Source organism: Scyliorhinus torazame, chromosome 17 (genome assembly GCF_047496885.1).
Source record: "Scyliorhinus torazame isolate Kashiwa2021f chromosome 17, sScyTor2.1, whole genome shotgun sequence".
NCBI lineage: Eukaryota > Metazoa > Chordata > Chondrichthyes > Carcharhiniformes > Scyliorhinidae > Scyliorhinus > Scyliorhinus torazame.
In genome coordinates, this window is record NC_092723.1 from 122,539,785 (window position 1) to 122,557,258 (window position 17,474).

General features: G+C 48.1%; 2 protein-coding genes across 7 annotated transcripts in view; one reads left to right on the plus strand and one right to left on the minus strand.

The window, feature by feature from the left end:
• The window catches only part of gpr146 (G protein-coupled receptor 146), a 125,279-nt gene extending 123,477 nt beyond the window's left edge, over positions 1-1,802 (minus strand). The window contains exons 1-2 of one of the 2 annotated variants that reach the window (XM_072480983.1): positions 1,707-1,802; positions 1,278-1,574 (exon numbers count right to left, since the gene is read on the minus strand). The gene's annotated coding sequence lies outside the window, so the exon portion shown is untranslated. Of the gene's footprint in view, positions 1-1,277; positions 1,654-1,706 lie in introns of those variants that run through there. The other variant, XM_072480982.1, reaches the window with a different exon arrangement.
• chlsn (cholesin) overlaps positions 1-17,474 on the plus strand; it is a 540,096-nt gene that overhangs the window by 491,597 nt on the left and 31,025 nt on the right. For 4 of the 5 annotated variants that reach the window (XM_072480989.1, XM_072480992.1, XM_072480991.1 and 1 more), the window contains exon 2: positions 17,014-17,219. In XM_072480989.1, coding sequence (XP_072337090.1) covers positions 17,014-17,219 — 206 coding nt within the window. Of the gene's footprint in view, positions 1-734; positions 879-17,013; positions 17,220-17,474 lie in introns of those variants that run through there. The other variant, XM_072480993.1, reaches the window with a different exon arrangement.

Consider the following 17,474-nt stretch of genomic DNA (forward strand, 5'->3'; position numbering starts at 1 on the left):
TGCACTGTCACTTTTTTTTTGCCTCGTTAGCTAAGGAGATAGATAGACTGTTGGTCTTGTCATTCACCAAGTCCCAGATGACCCATTACTCTCTCTGCACTGCTATCAGCTCATACTTACAGCAAATTAGCAAAGCCCATCTTTTGGGCAGAAATATGAGGGCAAAGTGGTGGCACACTACATGATGCCCCCCCCCCCCCCATGTTACGTGATACCCCCCCACCCAGTGCTGGGTGTTCATGATGCCACACACATGGGCATCATGGTATCATAGTGGTTAGCACAGTTGCTTCACAGCTCCAGGGTCCCAGGTTCGATTCCCGGCTTGGGTCACTGTCTGTGCGGAGTCTGCACGTTCTCCCTGTGTCTGCGTGGGTTTCCTCCGGGTGCTCCGGTTTCCTCCCACACCAAAGATGTGCAGGTTAGGTGGATTGGCCATGCAAAAATTGCCCTTAGTGTTCAAAAAGGTTGGGTGGGGTTATGGGGAGGGTGGAGGTGTGGGCTTGGGTAGGGTTCTCTTTCCAAGGGCCGGTGCAGACTCGATGGGCCGAATGGCCTCCTTCTGCACTGTAAATTCCATGATTCTACGGTGCCAGTCCTCGAGTGTGAAACAGGGCATCGATTTGAATTTAACAATCTTTCATTTTGCCGGCCTCCAGTTGTTCAGACTTAATCCCAGACCAGCCAATTCTCCCCTATTCTCCCCCACCACCCCTCACCCCTTTTCCCCCTCCGTCCGAACAGACCCTGTTGGTTAGCAGAGCTCAGAATATAGTCTGCCCCCTCTGAGCAGTTTTAAGTGAGTTTAATGGACAGAGAATGACTGTCACTTTTGACATTGTGTTTCAGGAAGGACTGCAGGAGAGCTGTCAGCACCTGTGAGTTACCGTTTGTTGTGGGGGGTGGGTGGGAGGGAAGGTGATAAATAACGAGTGGCTGCTGCCCATGTTAGCGGCTCTGGCCGATGTGCATGTTTCCAGTACAGTGCACTGCCGAATGTTCAGCGACTGGGACGTTAGCGCCACAGTCTATTGAGTTATTTTTAAAACAAAAGACGGTCCAGAAATCACTTGATCAATGATCAGAGCCCAACTGGACCCAATTAAGATGCGCGGCTGGAAATTGTATAAAAATGCTTAAAAGTTGCTTTAAAGCAGGTGGACACGAACTGTGCTCCAGTGGTTTCCATAGAAACCCTCAAGTCAAGCAAAATAAAATACGGTTGGTTTCAGGTTTTAGGTTTGGGGGGGGGGGGGGGGGGATTGAGAAACGCTTACCCCGGTCCAGATGTTGCTCCGTGTTAATGTGCCTGCTGGACTCCTGTTTGCAGCCAGCTCTGGGTCACTTCACCAGGGATCACTGTGGGCTGCCACTCGGATTGATCCCATGGCTTTTTGCTCGTCAGCCGCTGTCTGTCTCAGTCCCTTGTTTCCTGGGGAAAGTCCATCCTCGTTTTTTTTTCGCCCAAGCTCTTTTTTTTTCCAAAGAAAAATTCCCCAAAAGAAATGACGATCAGAAAAGGTCAGAGCACCTCAGCAGCAACAGCAATCCAATTTCTCAGGTCTTCTTCGCCACTGTCAACAGCAAAAGGGAGAGAGAGAGAAAAGTTCACAAACTGTTGAAGCATTCAGAGGAAGCCAGATTGTATCAGCTTAAAATAAAGTTAGGGTGGGTGAATAACTCAATGTATCAGAACCAGGACCCACCTCTCTCTCTTTCTCTCCCTCACTCCCTGACTCTGTGCCCAGTGTGTGTGTTTTTATAATATATATCAGCAGTGAAACTGTAAGGAGGCAGGCTCTGGGCTGATACACCATGTAATGTGTGCTGCCTGGATTTCATTAGAGCCTGAATGCATTGCGGTCACACCACAGAAGGCTTGTCTGGCAAGCTGCCTATTTATTCCATGGGCATGATTTCCAGAGAGGCATCTCAGTTTCTCTCATTAGCCCCCCCCCCCCCCCCTTCCCTTTCTAAACTTCCAAACAAGCCCTGTCAGACTGCTCACCCTGTGCACGGTGTGTACAATAGGTTGCTTACTGAGACAGGGGACAGGGGTGTTTCCCTCACCAGCCTAGTTTTTTGAAAGCTCACTTTCAGGGTCTTGTTTTGATTTAGAACCAGTGTTTCCCCAGCACTCTTGATCATTTTTATATTATTTTTCAAACCTGGGGGACCGGGGGGGGGGGGGGGGGGGGGGGGACGGGACACAAGTTGCATCTGAACATCACAATTTTAAAACTCAAAGGAGGTATTTTAAACATGTTTCAGGATTTAAGAAATAATCTTTTGATAGAGTTGGGGGGGGGGGGGGGGTTGGTAGTGTACTGGCATTTTCTTTATCAGAGACGATAGTGCTCGTGACAGCGGGCAGAGAGGGAGAAGGTTATTAATCATCATTTTTGTTTTAAAGAAAGGAACAAGAACTAGAAAACAAGGGAGGAAATGAATGAGGGGAGGAGGAACCTTCCGAGTGGTGACAGTGGACTGAACTCCGCATGGTTAAACAGAAATAAACATGAATATGCTTTTTGTCTCTGTGAAATGCCTCAGAGGGGGAGCCTGAGCTGATTAAGAGCTCTTCGTCAAGTGATTGGCATTTTTATGACACCCCCCCCCCCCCCCGCATTAACAAAGGACGCAACAACTTGTTTTGAGAAAACTGCACCCAGTAAAATAAAAGCAGGAGATAGTTTTCGAATCTTTGACATGTGGAGTTAGGGAGTGGATGGGGGGGGGTTGGTGCTGAGTGGTTAGGTGAAGGAAGATGTCTAATACTAATAAAAACTAATTAATTAATGCCCGACTGCTAAGCGCCACCCAAGGAATGTTGTGCAAGGGATTGAGAAGTGACGGCAAGCCATTTGGTGCCCTCCCAACAGTTTTGGACGGCGAGATGTGGAAAATTACTCGGGAATATGGCATGGTGTGGTACATTTATTTAACAGTTGGGCATACATAATGCTGACACAGCCCCAACCAGCGAAAGACTTCAGAATATCCCTGATTGTCAAAGCTATGATGTATGTCAGCATGTATCTGCTGGGGTTTGAAACTCGTGGTTAGTGCAGTGTCTCATGGTGTATGGGGAACACGGTAGCACAGTGGTTAGCACTGTTGCTTCATAGCGCCAGGGTCCCGGGTCCGATTCCTGGCTTGGGCCACTGTCTGCGTGGAGTCTGCACGTTTTCCCCATGTCCGCATAGGTTTCCTTCAGGCGCTCCTCCCACAAGTCCCGAAAGACGTGCTGTTCGGTGAATTGGACTTTCGGAATTCTCCCTTTGTGTACCCGAACAGGCGGCGGAGTGTCGCGACTAGAGGATTTTCACAGTAACTTCATTTCATTGCAGTGTAAGCCTACTTGCGACACTAATAAAGATTATTATAACATTCGTCCCCGGTGTCAGGTTTTAAATGGGTTGGAATTTCATCCCAGTGATTTTGAGCAAGAAGCCTAGGCTGACGCGCCAAGGTAGTGCTGAGAGAGTGCCGCACTGTTGGATGAATTCTTACACCAAGGCCCTGTCCGCCCTCATGGCTGACTGTATAAGATCCTATTCTTAAAAAAGAGCAGGCGAATTCTCGTTGCTGTCATGGCCAATATTTATCCCCCAACCAGCATCATTAGAAAACTGATGATCTATTTTTGCTGCTAGTGGGCTTTGCTGTATGGAAATTGGCTGCTGTGTTTCCTACTTGATGACCGTGACTACACTTCGAAAAGTACTTCATTGTCTGTAAAGTGCTTTGGGCCATGCTGAGTTTGTAAAAGTTGCTGTATAAAAGTGAGGCTACTTTTCCTGGCTATCGGTACAGCGTAGTCAGAATATTTTATTTACAATATTGCAGTTCTGTATATTAATTTGGTGTATAACTATTATGGTTCAATATATTTAGTATATTAAAGCTGAGTATACCATAGATCACAGCATATAAGTTGACCTTTGATGGACCCAACAATCCTTCCAAAAACATGGGGTTATTTATTTATTATTTTTCCAATAAAGGGGCAATTTAGCATGGCCAATCCACCTGCCCTGCACATCTTTGGGTTGTGGGGGTGAGACCCACACAGACACAGGGAGAATGTGCAAACTCCACACGGCAGTGACCCGGGGTAGGGATCGAACCTGGGTCCTTGGCGCCGTGAGGCAGCACGTGGGTTGATTTAGACACCAAGTATAAAATGTGACCTGCCACTGTGGGTGGTCTCTGTTTTCAAATATGAAAAAATAGCATAACACTGGTAATTCATATTAAGTTCATGCAGTACAGTTATTGAATTATTAATTGTACAAAGGTACCTTTTGTGGTGATATGCATCACTGTAAATACACAAGGCGTTAATGTAAATACACCAAGACTAAGTAAACACTAGAGGAAGCACCAGAGACATTATGACATGCAGACATACAGTTAATTAACACACAGAATAGGACACGACCAATGGGCAGTCAAGACACCCAGAGGTGACACTACCACAAGGTGGCAATCCATATAAAAGGACAGGGCACACATGCTCTTTCTCTTTCCACAGGCGACACTCCGAGAGAAGCACAGGGGCAGATCAGAAGCATCACACCCACTGCATGGCTTAGAGCAGACTGGTTAGTTAGACTGAGTTACTATAGTAAGATTAGCAGGAGAGTCGAACTCAAGTAGGAGAATTGTTAACTGTTCAATAAATGTGTTAAACCTATCTCCAAGTCTGAACCTTCCTTTGTCAGAGTATACATCAAGGAAGCAGCTTATGCTACATGAAGAAGCATAACACAACATGGTACCAGTAGTGCCTGTTAAATCTATATAGTTCAACTCAACATATCTGTGACTACTAGCAACAGCACCCAGGCAAGATGTTCGAGATTTCGGTTCCTCAGCCGCTCAGGTGCCACGGCAATCCCAGTGCCAACTGGCGTGCATTCAAGCAGAGATTTGAGATTTACATGGTAGCATCTGACCTAGATGGCGTGGCCGATGCTGAGAAGATAAAGCTTCTACTCACCATTGCGGATGAAAGTGCAACAGAAATCTTCCACTCCTTCAGGTACTCCAAAGGGCAGGACAAGAGAGACTTCCAGACAGTCCTGGACAAGTTTGAAAACTACTGTGAGGTGAACACAAAAAAAATCGGTAAAACTGGAGCCTGTACTCACCACGAGGCACAGGTAGGTGCAGAAGCAAACAGCAGTTTTGATTGGCAGCCATCTTGAGAAAGGAGCCGCACATGCGCAGTTCCCCAGAAGACGCGAACCGGCCAAACAGTGTTCTGTGCATGCGCTAGAAGCCGTGCATGCGCAGTTGCGCAAAGAATGCATAGAAAAGGAAAAGCGATCTGCGCATGCGCAATCCATTCCTACGCTCTACGTCACAAGCGTCATGACGTCAGAGGCCCCAGACCACGCCCACTTAAAGGGGAAATGTCCCAAAATAGTGAAAAAAAATTTAAAGCCGGAAAACACAATTCTTTCACCTGGAACGACAGCACAATGCCTGAACTTCCACCAGTAGCTGAAAGTCACCTCCGCAGAACCCTGCAACAAGCAGTTGGCACCGCCCTAAGAGATGATTTAGTCCTTGAAGACTACGACTCAGAAGTTGATTTCTTCCTTGGACATAACGAGCACAATGACAGCTCCGACACAAAAAGTGATGATATGGTCCTTGAAGACTACGACTCGGATGATGATTTCATCATTGGACGTGGCGACCTCAGTACCAAATCCGAACTGCAACGAGATGATATGTACATTCAAGAATCCGACACAGGCATGGATGAGTTCTTCGGATTTGAGGATCCTCAGCCCAGCATAGACGACATCCCGATCCGTGAGTACAGAATTCTGCTGCGGCCTGGCGCCAAGAGACAGAGAGTGGTACAAGCCCACAGAGAGCGGCCTGATGCCAAGAGACAGAGAGCGTAAAATCCCACAGAGAGCGGCCTGACGCCACACCGATGATCCACGCACCACAAATAGTGCTCCACACACCATGAAGAGTCCCCGACCACACAGAGAGTGGTCCACGCACCACAAAGAGTCCCCGACTCCACACAGAGAGTCCCTTTGGCCCTCGTACACGCTCCTCCAATGGAACCTGTTGGATGAAGGTGAAGCCTTCCGGTGTCGGAAAATATGGAGTCTCCATCTGTCCAAAGTTCTACATTTTTTTCCGTAAAATTTTATTAAATAAAATGAATAAAATAAATGAATAAAATGAATAAACCCCCCCCAAAACTTCTAAAAAAAAAAAGAAAAAAAAAAATTAAATGAATAAAATAAACGAATTAAAAAATCCCGAGCTTGTAAAACAAAAAGCTGCGACCGTTTAAAAAAATAGCGGCCGCACTGCACATGCGCGCCCGATCATCGACGCGCATAGTTTTGTTGATGATCGTGCGCGCATGCGAAATGCGGCCAAATTCTTTTTACATGTTCGCGGCCATTTTAAAGGCCGCTTGCAGCCGGCGTTATTAAAAGCTGGCTGCTGCGCGAGGATTTGCGCGATCGGGAGCGCCGCGAAGGCCGGCTCCGTGACCCTCCCGACACCTGCTGGCGACCCACCCGCAGGTCGCGCCCCCGTGTTTGAAGACCACTGCCCTACACAGTTGCAGCAACACTTCGCTACTTTTATACTCTTTTCCTTTAGCAATAAATGCCAAAATTCCATTTGCCTTCCTTATTACCAGCTGCGCCTGCATGCCACCCCCTCCCCCGGATCTAACGGAAAGGTTTCTAAGTGTCATTTGTGGCGGGTTCTGCTGGGAGTTTCCCGCCGGCTCTATCAGCGCATTCCCCACCGCTATCTAACCACACTTAGGGCAGGATCTACCGGTTGTGCCCACAAAGCAGCACAGCGTGGCGCAATGGGACCGCTAAATGCCGAGAGATCCCACTGCAGAATCTATCTGGCGCGCCACACCTAGCGAGGACTAACCTGAGCTTACGAGACTTTGCAATTTGAATCCCACCCATTGTGGACGGGATCACTTTCTGGCAAATCTGCATATTAGGGTGAGACAGCTAGCCTCACTCTAACGAAGGCGTGGGATCTGACTCCCTCCCTCCCTCGCCTTGAAGACCTCAAGCGAGCACCATTTAATACTGGTCTCCACAAACTAGGACCAGACAGAACAGCACTTGTAGGGGTCTCCTAGGGGATTGGAGACCCCCAGGTGTAAACCCTCTGGGCAGGTGGCACCCTGGCACTGCCAAGGTGCCAAGCTGATGCTGCCAAAGTGTGGTGATGATTGGGCTGGGGCTTGCCCTGCAGCTGTGGGGGATTGCAGAGGGGGGTGGAGGACCTCTTTAAAGTGAATTGTGACTAGGGAGGGTTTAGGGGGGGTCACGTCAGGAGATCGGGACGCCATTTAAAAATGGCCACAAAACAGCTGGCTAATCTCGCGCTACGGGACTCTGTCCCCATTTGGGTAGATTGTGCCGTTAGCCACTTTTTTGGGTCATGGGGAGTGCCCCCCCCCCCCTCCCTCCAGTGAAGTCCACACTTATAATTATTTTCTTTTTTTTTAGAAAATATTTTATTGAGGCATTTATCATTTTAACAATTTTAAACATCAAATTTCAACAAAAACACAATAATATAACAACAAACCCCTGGGCACAAACCCCAGCCAACATGGCTTACACAAACAGTGCCACCTTCTCCAACCTCCCCTCCGTTGGTTCTCCTATCCTTGTTCGTCTCTCACATGCCTCCCCTTCACCCACCCCACCCTGCTGACAGTTTAATTTTTCTCAAAGATGTCAATGAACGGTTGCCACCTCCAACAAACCCCTGCAACGAACCCCTCAAGGCGAATTTATTTTTTTTGAATCTGAGAAACCCTGCCATGTCGCTAACCCACACACCCGACTTCGGGGGCTCCGAGCCCCTCCATCCTAGTAAGATCGGTCTCCAGGCCACCAGGGAGGCAAAGGCCAGGACTTCGGCCTCTCTCACCCCCTGGGCTACTTAGACTTATTTTCATCATTGGGGAGCTGAACTCACTGGCCAGAAAAGGTACCCCAATCTCTAAGAGGGCTTGTGGATCACCCACACCCTCCACCCATGGGCAATGTCACCTCCCACATATATGGGTATTACCCCACACCCTCAAGTGATGACAGCCCGCTGTGGGGTCGCTGAGGGCCCCCTTTGCAAGCCTTCCCACCACCCCCTTTTGGCCCCCCTTCCAGGACCCCCACCTTTCAAGGACCCCCTTCCACCTGGCTCATTTTTGTACTGAATGGCGCCCGGTTGAGGATTCCCTGGGAAGACTGTTAGATGCTGGGTGAACTGTAGACCCTGAGTGAGCATGATGATTGGTTATGCCCACTGGCTGGGTTCCTGATTGTGATGCCTCGCAAGATCTGGGTAGATCTTACGAGGGGTAGTGACTGCCGGGAAGCCGTGGGTGGAGGATGTGGGTGATCCTAGCATCTACTGGCCCCCGTCGCACTACCGTTAGGGTGCAATGCGACCTGTAGATTGTGCCCTAATGTTCTGTGATTCCTGCACAAGGACACCCAGAGCCCTCTTGCCAAGCTTAAGCGCAGCTCGAGAGGATACAAAGAAATTTAAGTGAGGATGGAAGGTACAAAGATCCCCTTCTCCAAGCTTAAGAGAGGTTCAGCACAGAACAAAGTTTATAGCTTAGAGCCTTTCCTGCTCTGAAACACCCCGGGCGGGATTCTGCGTGCCATCAGCCCCGTTTTCCGGCGCCGGCCGGTTTCTCGGTTTCCGCAGCCGTCCAATGGGGTTTCCCATTGTGGGCCACCCCACGCCGTCGGGAAACGCGTGGGTGCGCTGCTGGCGGGGATGACGATTCCTCCGATGGAGAATCACGCAGCCCATGTTTTGCGTCTAATTAATCACCAGGAACCGCCCTTACTACTCACATTTTACCAACAAGAAACACTCACAGTGAATTTATGGTATAGTAACTTTGCAGGTTATTAAAAGTTGTGTGCCTCTGCGATTGTGTAGTGCTGGAGACTCACCTAAACTGATCAGATAGTAGAACAATGGTCTTTGTGCTCCCTCCCCCCACCTCCCCACCACTGCAAACTGCGGTCCCTTGCCATTGATTCCGTCCTCTTCTCAAGACCACCGCTCACGAGCTCACAGCTTCCGAACTGAGCTACAGGTCTCATGGTCCATCTATCACAAAGAACACTTGCTTCCACATCTATCCCAAACGCTGCCTCCTGCAGCTGAAACCCATATACATCACCACCCAGCTTCACTATTCCAGCTCCCTGCTGGCTGAACCCTTCATTCTCCACACTTCATAAATTTTAATGTCTAAATACCAGGTGCACATGTACCGTCCCAATCTGTATTGGAGTACTTCACACTGGCTCTCACCAACCTCAAATTTTAAAAAATCTTCTCCTCGTCTTTAAGTCTCTCCATGACCTCATCCATTCCTACACCTCTTTTCCTGTCGGCGTATGGGATCAAACTGACAATACGGGCTGTTTTGCAAAGAATCTGTATGCGCGTTTAAGACATGCCCATACAGAACAGGCCGCTCATGGCAAAGACATAAAATAGGTCCTCATGCAAAATGAATGAAGCAAAGTCCCAACCTATGTTGAAAGCCAGCATTGATAGAAAACAGATATCTATTTTTCTGTTAGTGCAACCTCAAGTACTTCAAATGTTATAAAAACACTTTAGAATGTCCTGGGAAGGTGGAAGGTGCTCCACAGGTAAGAGTTATCTCTCTTTCTTGAACGAGACTAGAATTCAAAGGCTTGGGACCACATGATTCTATGGGAAGCAAGAGATGAAATTGCAGAGCCGTTGGCAATGATCGTTTCGTCCTCACTGTCAACAGGGGTGGTACCAGGGGATTGGAGAGTGGCGAATGTCGTGCCCCTGTTCAAAAAAGGGACTAGGGATAACCCTGGGAATTACAAGCCAGTTAGTCTTTCTTCGGTGGTAGGCAAAGTAATGGAAAGGGTACTGAAGGATAGGATTTCTGAGCATCTGGAAAGACACTGCTTGATTAGGGATAGTCAGCACGGATTTGTGAGGGGTAGGTCTTGCCTTACAAATCTTATTGAATTCTTTGAGGAGGTGACCAAGCATGTGGATGAAGGTAAAGCAGTGGATGTAGTGTACATGGATTTTAGTAAGGCATTTGATAAAGTTCCCCATGGTAGGCTTATGCAGAAAGTAAGGAGGCATGGGATAGTGGGAAATTTGGCCAGTTGGATAACGAACTGGCTAACCGATAGAAGTCAGAGAGTGGTGGTGGATGGCAAATATTCAGCCTGGATCCCAGTTACCAGTGGCGTACCGCAGGGATCAGTTCTGGGTCCTCTGCTGTTTGTGATTTTCATTAATGACTTGGATGAGGGAGTTGAAGGGTGGGTCAGTAAATTTGCAGACGATACGAAGATTGGTGGAGTTGTGGATAGTAAGGAGGGCTGTTGTCGGCTGCAAAGAGACATAGATAGGATGCAGAGCTGGGCTCAGAAGTGGCAGATGGAGTTTAACCCTGAAAAGTGTGAGGTTGTCCATTTTGGAAGGACAAATATGAATGCGGAATACAGGGTTAACGGTAGAGTTCTTGGCAATGTGGAGGAGCAGAGAGATCTTGGGGTCTATGTTCATACATCTTTGAAAGTTGCCACTCAAGTGGATAGAGCTGTGAAGAAGGCCTATGGTGTGCTCGTGTTCATTAACAGAGGGATTGAATTTAAGAGCCATGAGGTGATGATGCAGCTGTACAAAACTTTGGTAAGGCCACATATGGAGTACTGTGTACAGTTCTAATCTCCTCATTTTAGGAAGGATGTGGAAGCTTTGGAAAAGGTGCAAAGAAGATTTACCAGGATGTTGCCTGGAATGGAGAGTAGGTCTTACGAGGAAAGGTTGAGGGTGCTAGGCCTTTTCTCATTAGAACGGAGAAGGATGAGGGGCGACTTGATAGAGGTTTATAAGATGATCAGGGGAATAGATAGAGTAGACAGTCAGAGACTTTTTCCCCGGGTGGAACAAACCATTACAAGGGGACATAAATTTAAGGTGAATGGTGGAAGATATAGGGGGGATGTCAGAGGTAGGTTCTTTACCCAGAGAGTAGTGGGGGCATGGAATGCACTGCCTGTGGAAGCAGTTGAGTCGGAAACATTAGGGACCTTCAAGCAGCTATTGGATAGGTACATGGATTATGGTAAAATGATATAGTGTAGATTTATTTGTTCTCAAGGGCAGCACGGTAGCATTGTGGATAGCACAATTGCTTCACAGCTCCAGGGTCCCAGGTTCGATTCCGGCTTGGGTCACTGTCTGTGCGGAGTCTGCACGTCCTCCCCGTGTCTGCGTGGGTTTCCTCCGGGTGCTCCGGTTTCCTCCCACAGTCCAAAGATGTGCGGGTTAGGTGAATTGGCCAATGATAAATTGCCCTTAATGTCCAAACTGCCCTTGGTGTTGGGTGGAGGTGTTGAGTTTGGGTAGGGTGCTCTTTCCAAGAGCCGGTGCAGACTCAAGGGGCCGAATGGCCTCCTTCTGCACTGTAAATTCAATGATAATCTATGATTAATCTAGGACAAAGGTTTGGCACAACATCGTGGGCTGAAGGGCCTGTTCTGTGCTGTATTTTCTATGTTCTATGTGACCCTGGGACAGCAGAGACGGACAATCTTTGGTGTCTCTGAAAGAATGAAACCACTTTGAACAAAAAGCAATATACTAAGGAGGCAGGGGAATCCCAACTATGGAGTAGGATTTTCCAGTCTCACCCGCTGCAGGAATCCTCACGGGAAGGACAGAAAGTTTGATGGACCAGCTTGGCACAGTGGTTAGCACTGTTGCCTCACCGCGCCAGCGACCCGGGTCACTGTCTGTGTGGAGTTTGTACTTTCTCCCCGTGTCTGCGTGGGTTTCCTGCGGGTGCTCTGGTTTTCTCCCACGGCCCAAAGATGTTCAGGTGAGGTGGATTGGCCATGTTAAATTCCCTTAGTGTACAACGGTTAGGTGGGGTTAAGGGACTGTGAGGGAGTGGGGTGGTGCTGACTCAATGGGCCAAAAGGCCTCATTCTGCACTGTTGGGATTCTATGATGAAAAGGTCCATTGACTTTGAGCAGGAATTTCTGGTGGCGCCCTTTATAGAGACAAGGTCAGGCGGCAATGGCAATTGGGAAGGCAGGGTTAGAATCTGAGCTCGTTGGCACCCATTTGGAGTTTGATATTGGTTGAGGGGGTCGGGGGGGGGTTGGGGGTGTGGTTGCTGAGAGAACGAGAGAGCAAGTGGGAGAGAGAGAGAGACTTGTTTTGACCCCTGCAGAAACTGGGGCAGAGTTACAGAGCCTACCTGAGCCTGCTGGACCACTTTCACAAAACACGAGTTCAAACTGGCAATCGCCGAAATGAAACACGACGATTACTGAATCTGCTTTCTGTGACGGCAGCCAGTTATCTGACACAATCAGCCTTCACGTTCCATTTCCCCTGTCCAGAATAATCTCAGATGGCAGGTAGGTTCTCAACAGACCAGCTGACAGTTGTGTCTGCCTTTTTAAGCTTTGTTTTTGTTACAGTCAATGGCTGGATGTTGTAGAAAATGAACTGATTATAATGGTGTTATTACAGTGATGGTGATTGCATCTAACAGCAGCTATTCAGAGCCCACTAATGAGCGACACGTTATGGGGCCGGATTACAGTCACCAAAAGCTGAAACATTTGGGAGCAAAAGGCTTTTTAGACGATGCCCAAATTTGCCATGCTTGAGCTACACTGGGCCAAGCAGGCCACAGCCACCAATTCCAGCCCCTGACCCCTGCCAAGTTAGTTGATCTCATTCAGAGCCTGATGCAGAGTTGTGCCTCCTGGAAATAATCAGGCTGCTCCAGAATGCTCTTGAGTGCACCCTGCTGGAGGGCTCACGTTCGTGCGGGTGTCTGATCTCACAACTGTTCTGTACTTTAGACGACTGAAGACAGGCTGCTGTAATTCTCTTGATTGCTAAGACCTTGACGTACAGGATACAATGAAGCACTGGGACTCTGCAGACAATCTGGGATTGCGCAGGCGTGATCTACAGACTTGACTAGAATGATCCAGCACAGAAGGAGTCCATTCAGCCTATCGAGCCTCTGCTGGCTCTTTGAAAGAGTTGTCACTTGGTCCTATTCTGTGCCCATTCCTCATAGTCCTGTAAATGTTTTATTTCCCCATTCAACTATATGTCCAGTTCTCTTTGGAAAGTTATTATTCATTCTGCTTCTACTGCCCCTTTAGGCAGTGCATTCACATCAGAACAATGCACAACGTTAAAAACAAATTCTCCTCATCTCATCTGGTACTTTTGCCAGTTGCCTTAAATCTGTGTCTTTCAGTTGCCGACCCTCCTACACTGAAAACAGGTTCCCCTCATCTCCTCTGTCAAAATCCCTCATGATCTCGAACGCATCTATCCGATCTCTCCTCTCTCCATCCTTCTCCGTTCCTCATTTTGGGAGGGATTCTCCTCCAGCACCTCGCCAGAGTGGCCAGTTTTCACAAGTAAACCTTGAATATGAGTGTGTCAGCAGGAGAATTGAACTATATGGGGCTTCACCGTCAAACGTGGTCTTGTGATGAATAAGTGTACAGGTGGCTTCAGCAGGAGTTACTGTGCACCAGTCAGGAGTGGAATTCTGAGGGACCTCCCAAGCCTGGGCTGCTGCTGCCCTGTCAAAATCCTTGGGCTGGATTCTCCGTTACTGGGACTATGTCCCCCACGCCGGCATCAAAACTGTGGAGTTAAAGCCACAAATTCCCAGCCCTGCAGGGGGCTAGCAGGGACACGGCAGGGGAGGGGGCCTCGGTAGAGAGCATTATTGGAGGGTCGCTACAGACTCAATGGGCTGAATGGCCTCCTTCTGCACTATAGGGATTCTATGAATATAGATATTGTGGCTGTAAGAGTAGGTCAGAGACTGGGAATTCTGCTGCGAATAACTCACCACCTGACTACCAAAATAATTTCCTACAAGGCAAGAATCAGGAGTGTGCTGGAATATTCCCCACTTGCTTAGATGAGTACAGCTCACACCATCCAGAACAAGTAACTCGCTTGATCAACAACCCATTCACTACCTTAAACCTTCACCCCCTCAACCACCAGGGCACAGTGACAGGAATGAGTGCCATCTACACGACGTACCACAGCAACTTGCCAAGGCTACTTTAACTGCACCTCCAAAACCAACTACCTTTACAATCCAGAAGGACAAAGGCAGCAGGTGTGTAGGAAAGGGAGGGTTGTGGGCTGGCGCTTCTGCATGTTCTCCTCCAATGCACACACCATTCTGAGGAGATGTTATCATGTTGTTCCTTTACGATTGGTAGGTCAAAATCCTACCTAACTGCACTGTGGGAGCACTTTCACCACATGCACAGTGACAGTGTATGACAGCTTCTCAGGGTCAGGTCAGGATGGACAATATAATGCTGGCTTTGCCAGCGATGTCCTCATCTCTTGAATTAACTTTTTTAAAATGTGGGGTGGAAATCAGGAGTCACACTTTCACAGCATATTTTGAATTTTTATGTTTAAAAGGATCATTGTTCTTTTAAAAATACTTGCTTTACGACACAATTAATTGAATTTTCTTTTATTTAATAAAGTCACTTATCACTGCAAAACATCAGTCCCAATTTTCTCCCACCCTCCTTGCCAAAAGCACAGGTTCTGCCTTCTTCTTCTCTTCCATTTTCTTTTCATCTCTTTCCTTTGTATCCTTCCTTTCTTTTCCTTATGGCTCTTGTGAAAGATTGCCGCACATAGCCTGGAAGCATTCTCAATGGACTGCTGGATGTTCCCAGGAAGAACACCACAATGATACCACTGAAATTCAACACAGGAGTAATCTTGTCCTCCCCCACCACTTCCTGATGTTTTAACATATCCTTTCATTGACAAAGTGGCATTCAGTGGAACTATAGCAAGATGCTATATTCAGAATTGGACACAAATCTCAGTTGAGAGGCTTTATTTGAAATTTGTGCTTCCCTGGTTGCACTGTAGGCTTAAGGGAACCATGACCTACTACATTTAACCTGCCAGTCAGTCACTCGCATTTTCCAATGTTTTATAAAATATGCAATATAAACCGATACCGTTTCTGACGGCAGTGCTATTGCAGTTAAGAGTGTGCTACTCTGTGAGCTATTTCTCACATTTGTTAGAGAACCATCAAATGCAACAGTTGGTGAAATAGGCTTGCTCAAAACAGAGACATAGGCCTGAATATTTTGCCTGTCGGGTGCGTGGTATTGGTGGGGCCGGAAGCGAGCGGGACCGCACTTCCGGCCATGATCGGGCCTGGAACGCGCTTTCATGCTGGTTGGCTGATTGCAGCCAGCATGAAAGACTTGGCGTTGCCGGGGAGGGCAGGCACCCTGAAAAGGGAGGGTTGTGGGCTGGCGCTTCTAATGTGTTCCTTTAAGGGGACAGCTGCTGCGGAGCTGTTTTGTGGAGCTACAGACCTGTAGAAAATAAATTCTGATGGAAGAGCACTGTCAGTAGTGCCTGGGCAGCATGTTCAAGCAGAAACCTGAGTCCCCAGACACATTTTTGAATTTCATTTCAGCCCTGCCATTTCATGCTGCCCTGGATCGATGTTCCAGCTTAAATGTAAAGGCCGCTTGACTAATCGGCCTTCCTGCCAACCATAACAGTAGAGGGGCCACCTAAAATTGCTTTCAATTGGCCCCTTGATCCAGCAAATTGCCTGCTTGATTGTCGGCGGACTCTGGCACGTGTCCGCTGACCAAAATATCACACGGGTTGGGACGCGCACCCAACGTCTTCTCACGTGCTTCCAGGTGGGGCGCCTGCCCAGGCAAAGTCCAATTCTGACCATAGTTTTAGACTTTGTTTTCTTACATTTCTTCAGCAAACGCCTTGAATTGCTGGGATACCAGTTGAAAAGAACCATTTAGCTTTTGAACAGTCCATCGAACTTCGTTCCCATTTCTGTATTAATTAAATGCGTTGGTTTGCTGAGTTGCAATCTCCAATTAGAATGTAAAAGGCAGCTCGTTCAAACGATGACTATCATGTTCCTGTCGCAAACGAGCAGTTTTCTCATTACCAATAAGCTCTCAACTGTACGATTGAAGGTTCTTTTACAAAATTGTACGAAAAGTAGCAGGTGATAGTAAAACTAACGGAGTGGATAATTGAGATGTGTTAATGGCCTTTTCTTTGTGGAACATGGGTGTCGCTGGCAAGACCAGTAATTATTGGCCACCCCTAGTTACCCTTGAGAAAATGGAGGTGAGTGTTTCTCTTGAAGCCCCATAGTCGCTATAGTGAAGCTGCTCCTACAGTGCTCTTAAATAGGGAGCTCTCAGGATTTCAACTCAGAGGCCATAGGCGGGACTCTCCGACCCCCTGCCGGGTCTGTGAATTCCCAGGGCGTGGCGCGAATCCCGCCCCAACGCCCCGAAGCCGGATGCCGTATTCTCCGGCGCCGTTTTTCGGGCGGGATTCACTCCACGCCGATCGGGGGCCATTGGCAGCGCCCCCCCCCCCCCCGGCAATTCTCCGGGCCCCGATGGGCTGAGTGGCCGTCTATTTTTGGCCAGTCCCGCCAGCATGGGTTTCGCATGGTCCCACACGGCAGGATCTGGCAGGTAAGCCAGCTGGAGCGGCTCCAACCGCTCTGGCGTCCACCTAGCCCCAAAAGTGTGGAGAATTCTGCACTTTTGGGGGCTGTTGACGCTGGAGTGGTTGGCCGTGGTTCTCCCGCCATTGTGGGGACTTAGTTCCCCAGAAGGGAGAATCCCGCAGCATAAAGGAACAGCGATAGCCGTTCTCAAATGTCGGCTGCCCCTGACCTTCTAATTGGTAGAGGTTGTGGGTTTGAGAAGTGCAGTTGAAGGACTGTTGGTAAGTTATAAGGAGCTTTATTTGTGTGAGAGTCCGATTCTTACCTGCTGTCCCTAAAATAATTCATGTATTTTCTTGGTCAAGCCACTCGGTTAAATCTATTATTATGTAATCATCAGGATATTGAGGAAGGTAGGATGGAAGTACCAGTGAAGCAGGAAGAGGAGGAACTCACAGCAGAAGAAAAGAGAAAGATTGAAAGGAAACTGAAGAAAGAGCGAAAAAAGAAGGAAAAACAGCTGCTGAATGAAGCTGGTGCTTTGGTGGAAAAGGTGAAACCTCAGCAATCTTCAGCAAAGGACCTTGCATTAAAATATCTGATGAGGTAAGAGATAAAGAGCTCCTTTACTTTGGCAGACGTTTAATCATATCAACGGGCGGCACGATGGCGCAGTAGTTAGCACTGCTGCTTCATGGCACTGAGGACCCGGTTTTGATTCCGGCCCTGGGTCACTGTGGAGTTTGCACACTCTCCTCGTGTCTGCCAAACATGTGCAGGTTAGGTGGATTGGCCATGCTAAAGTGTCCCTTAATTGAAAAAAAAATAATTGGATACTCTAAATTTATAGAAAAAAAGTTT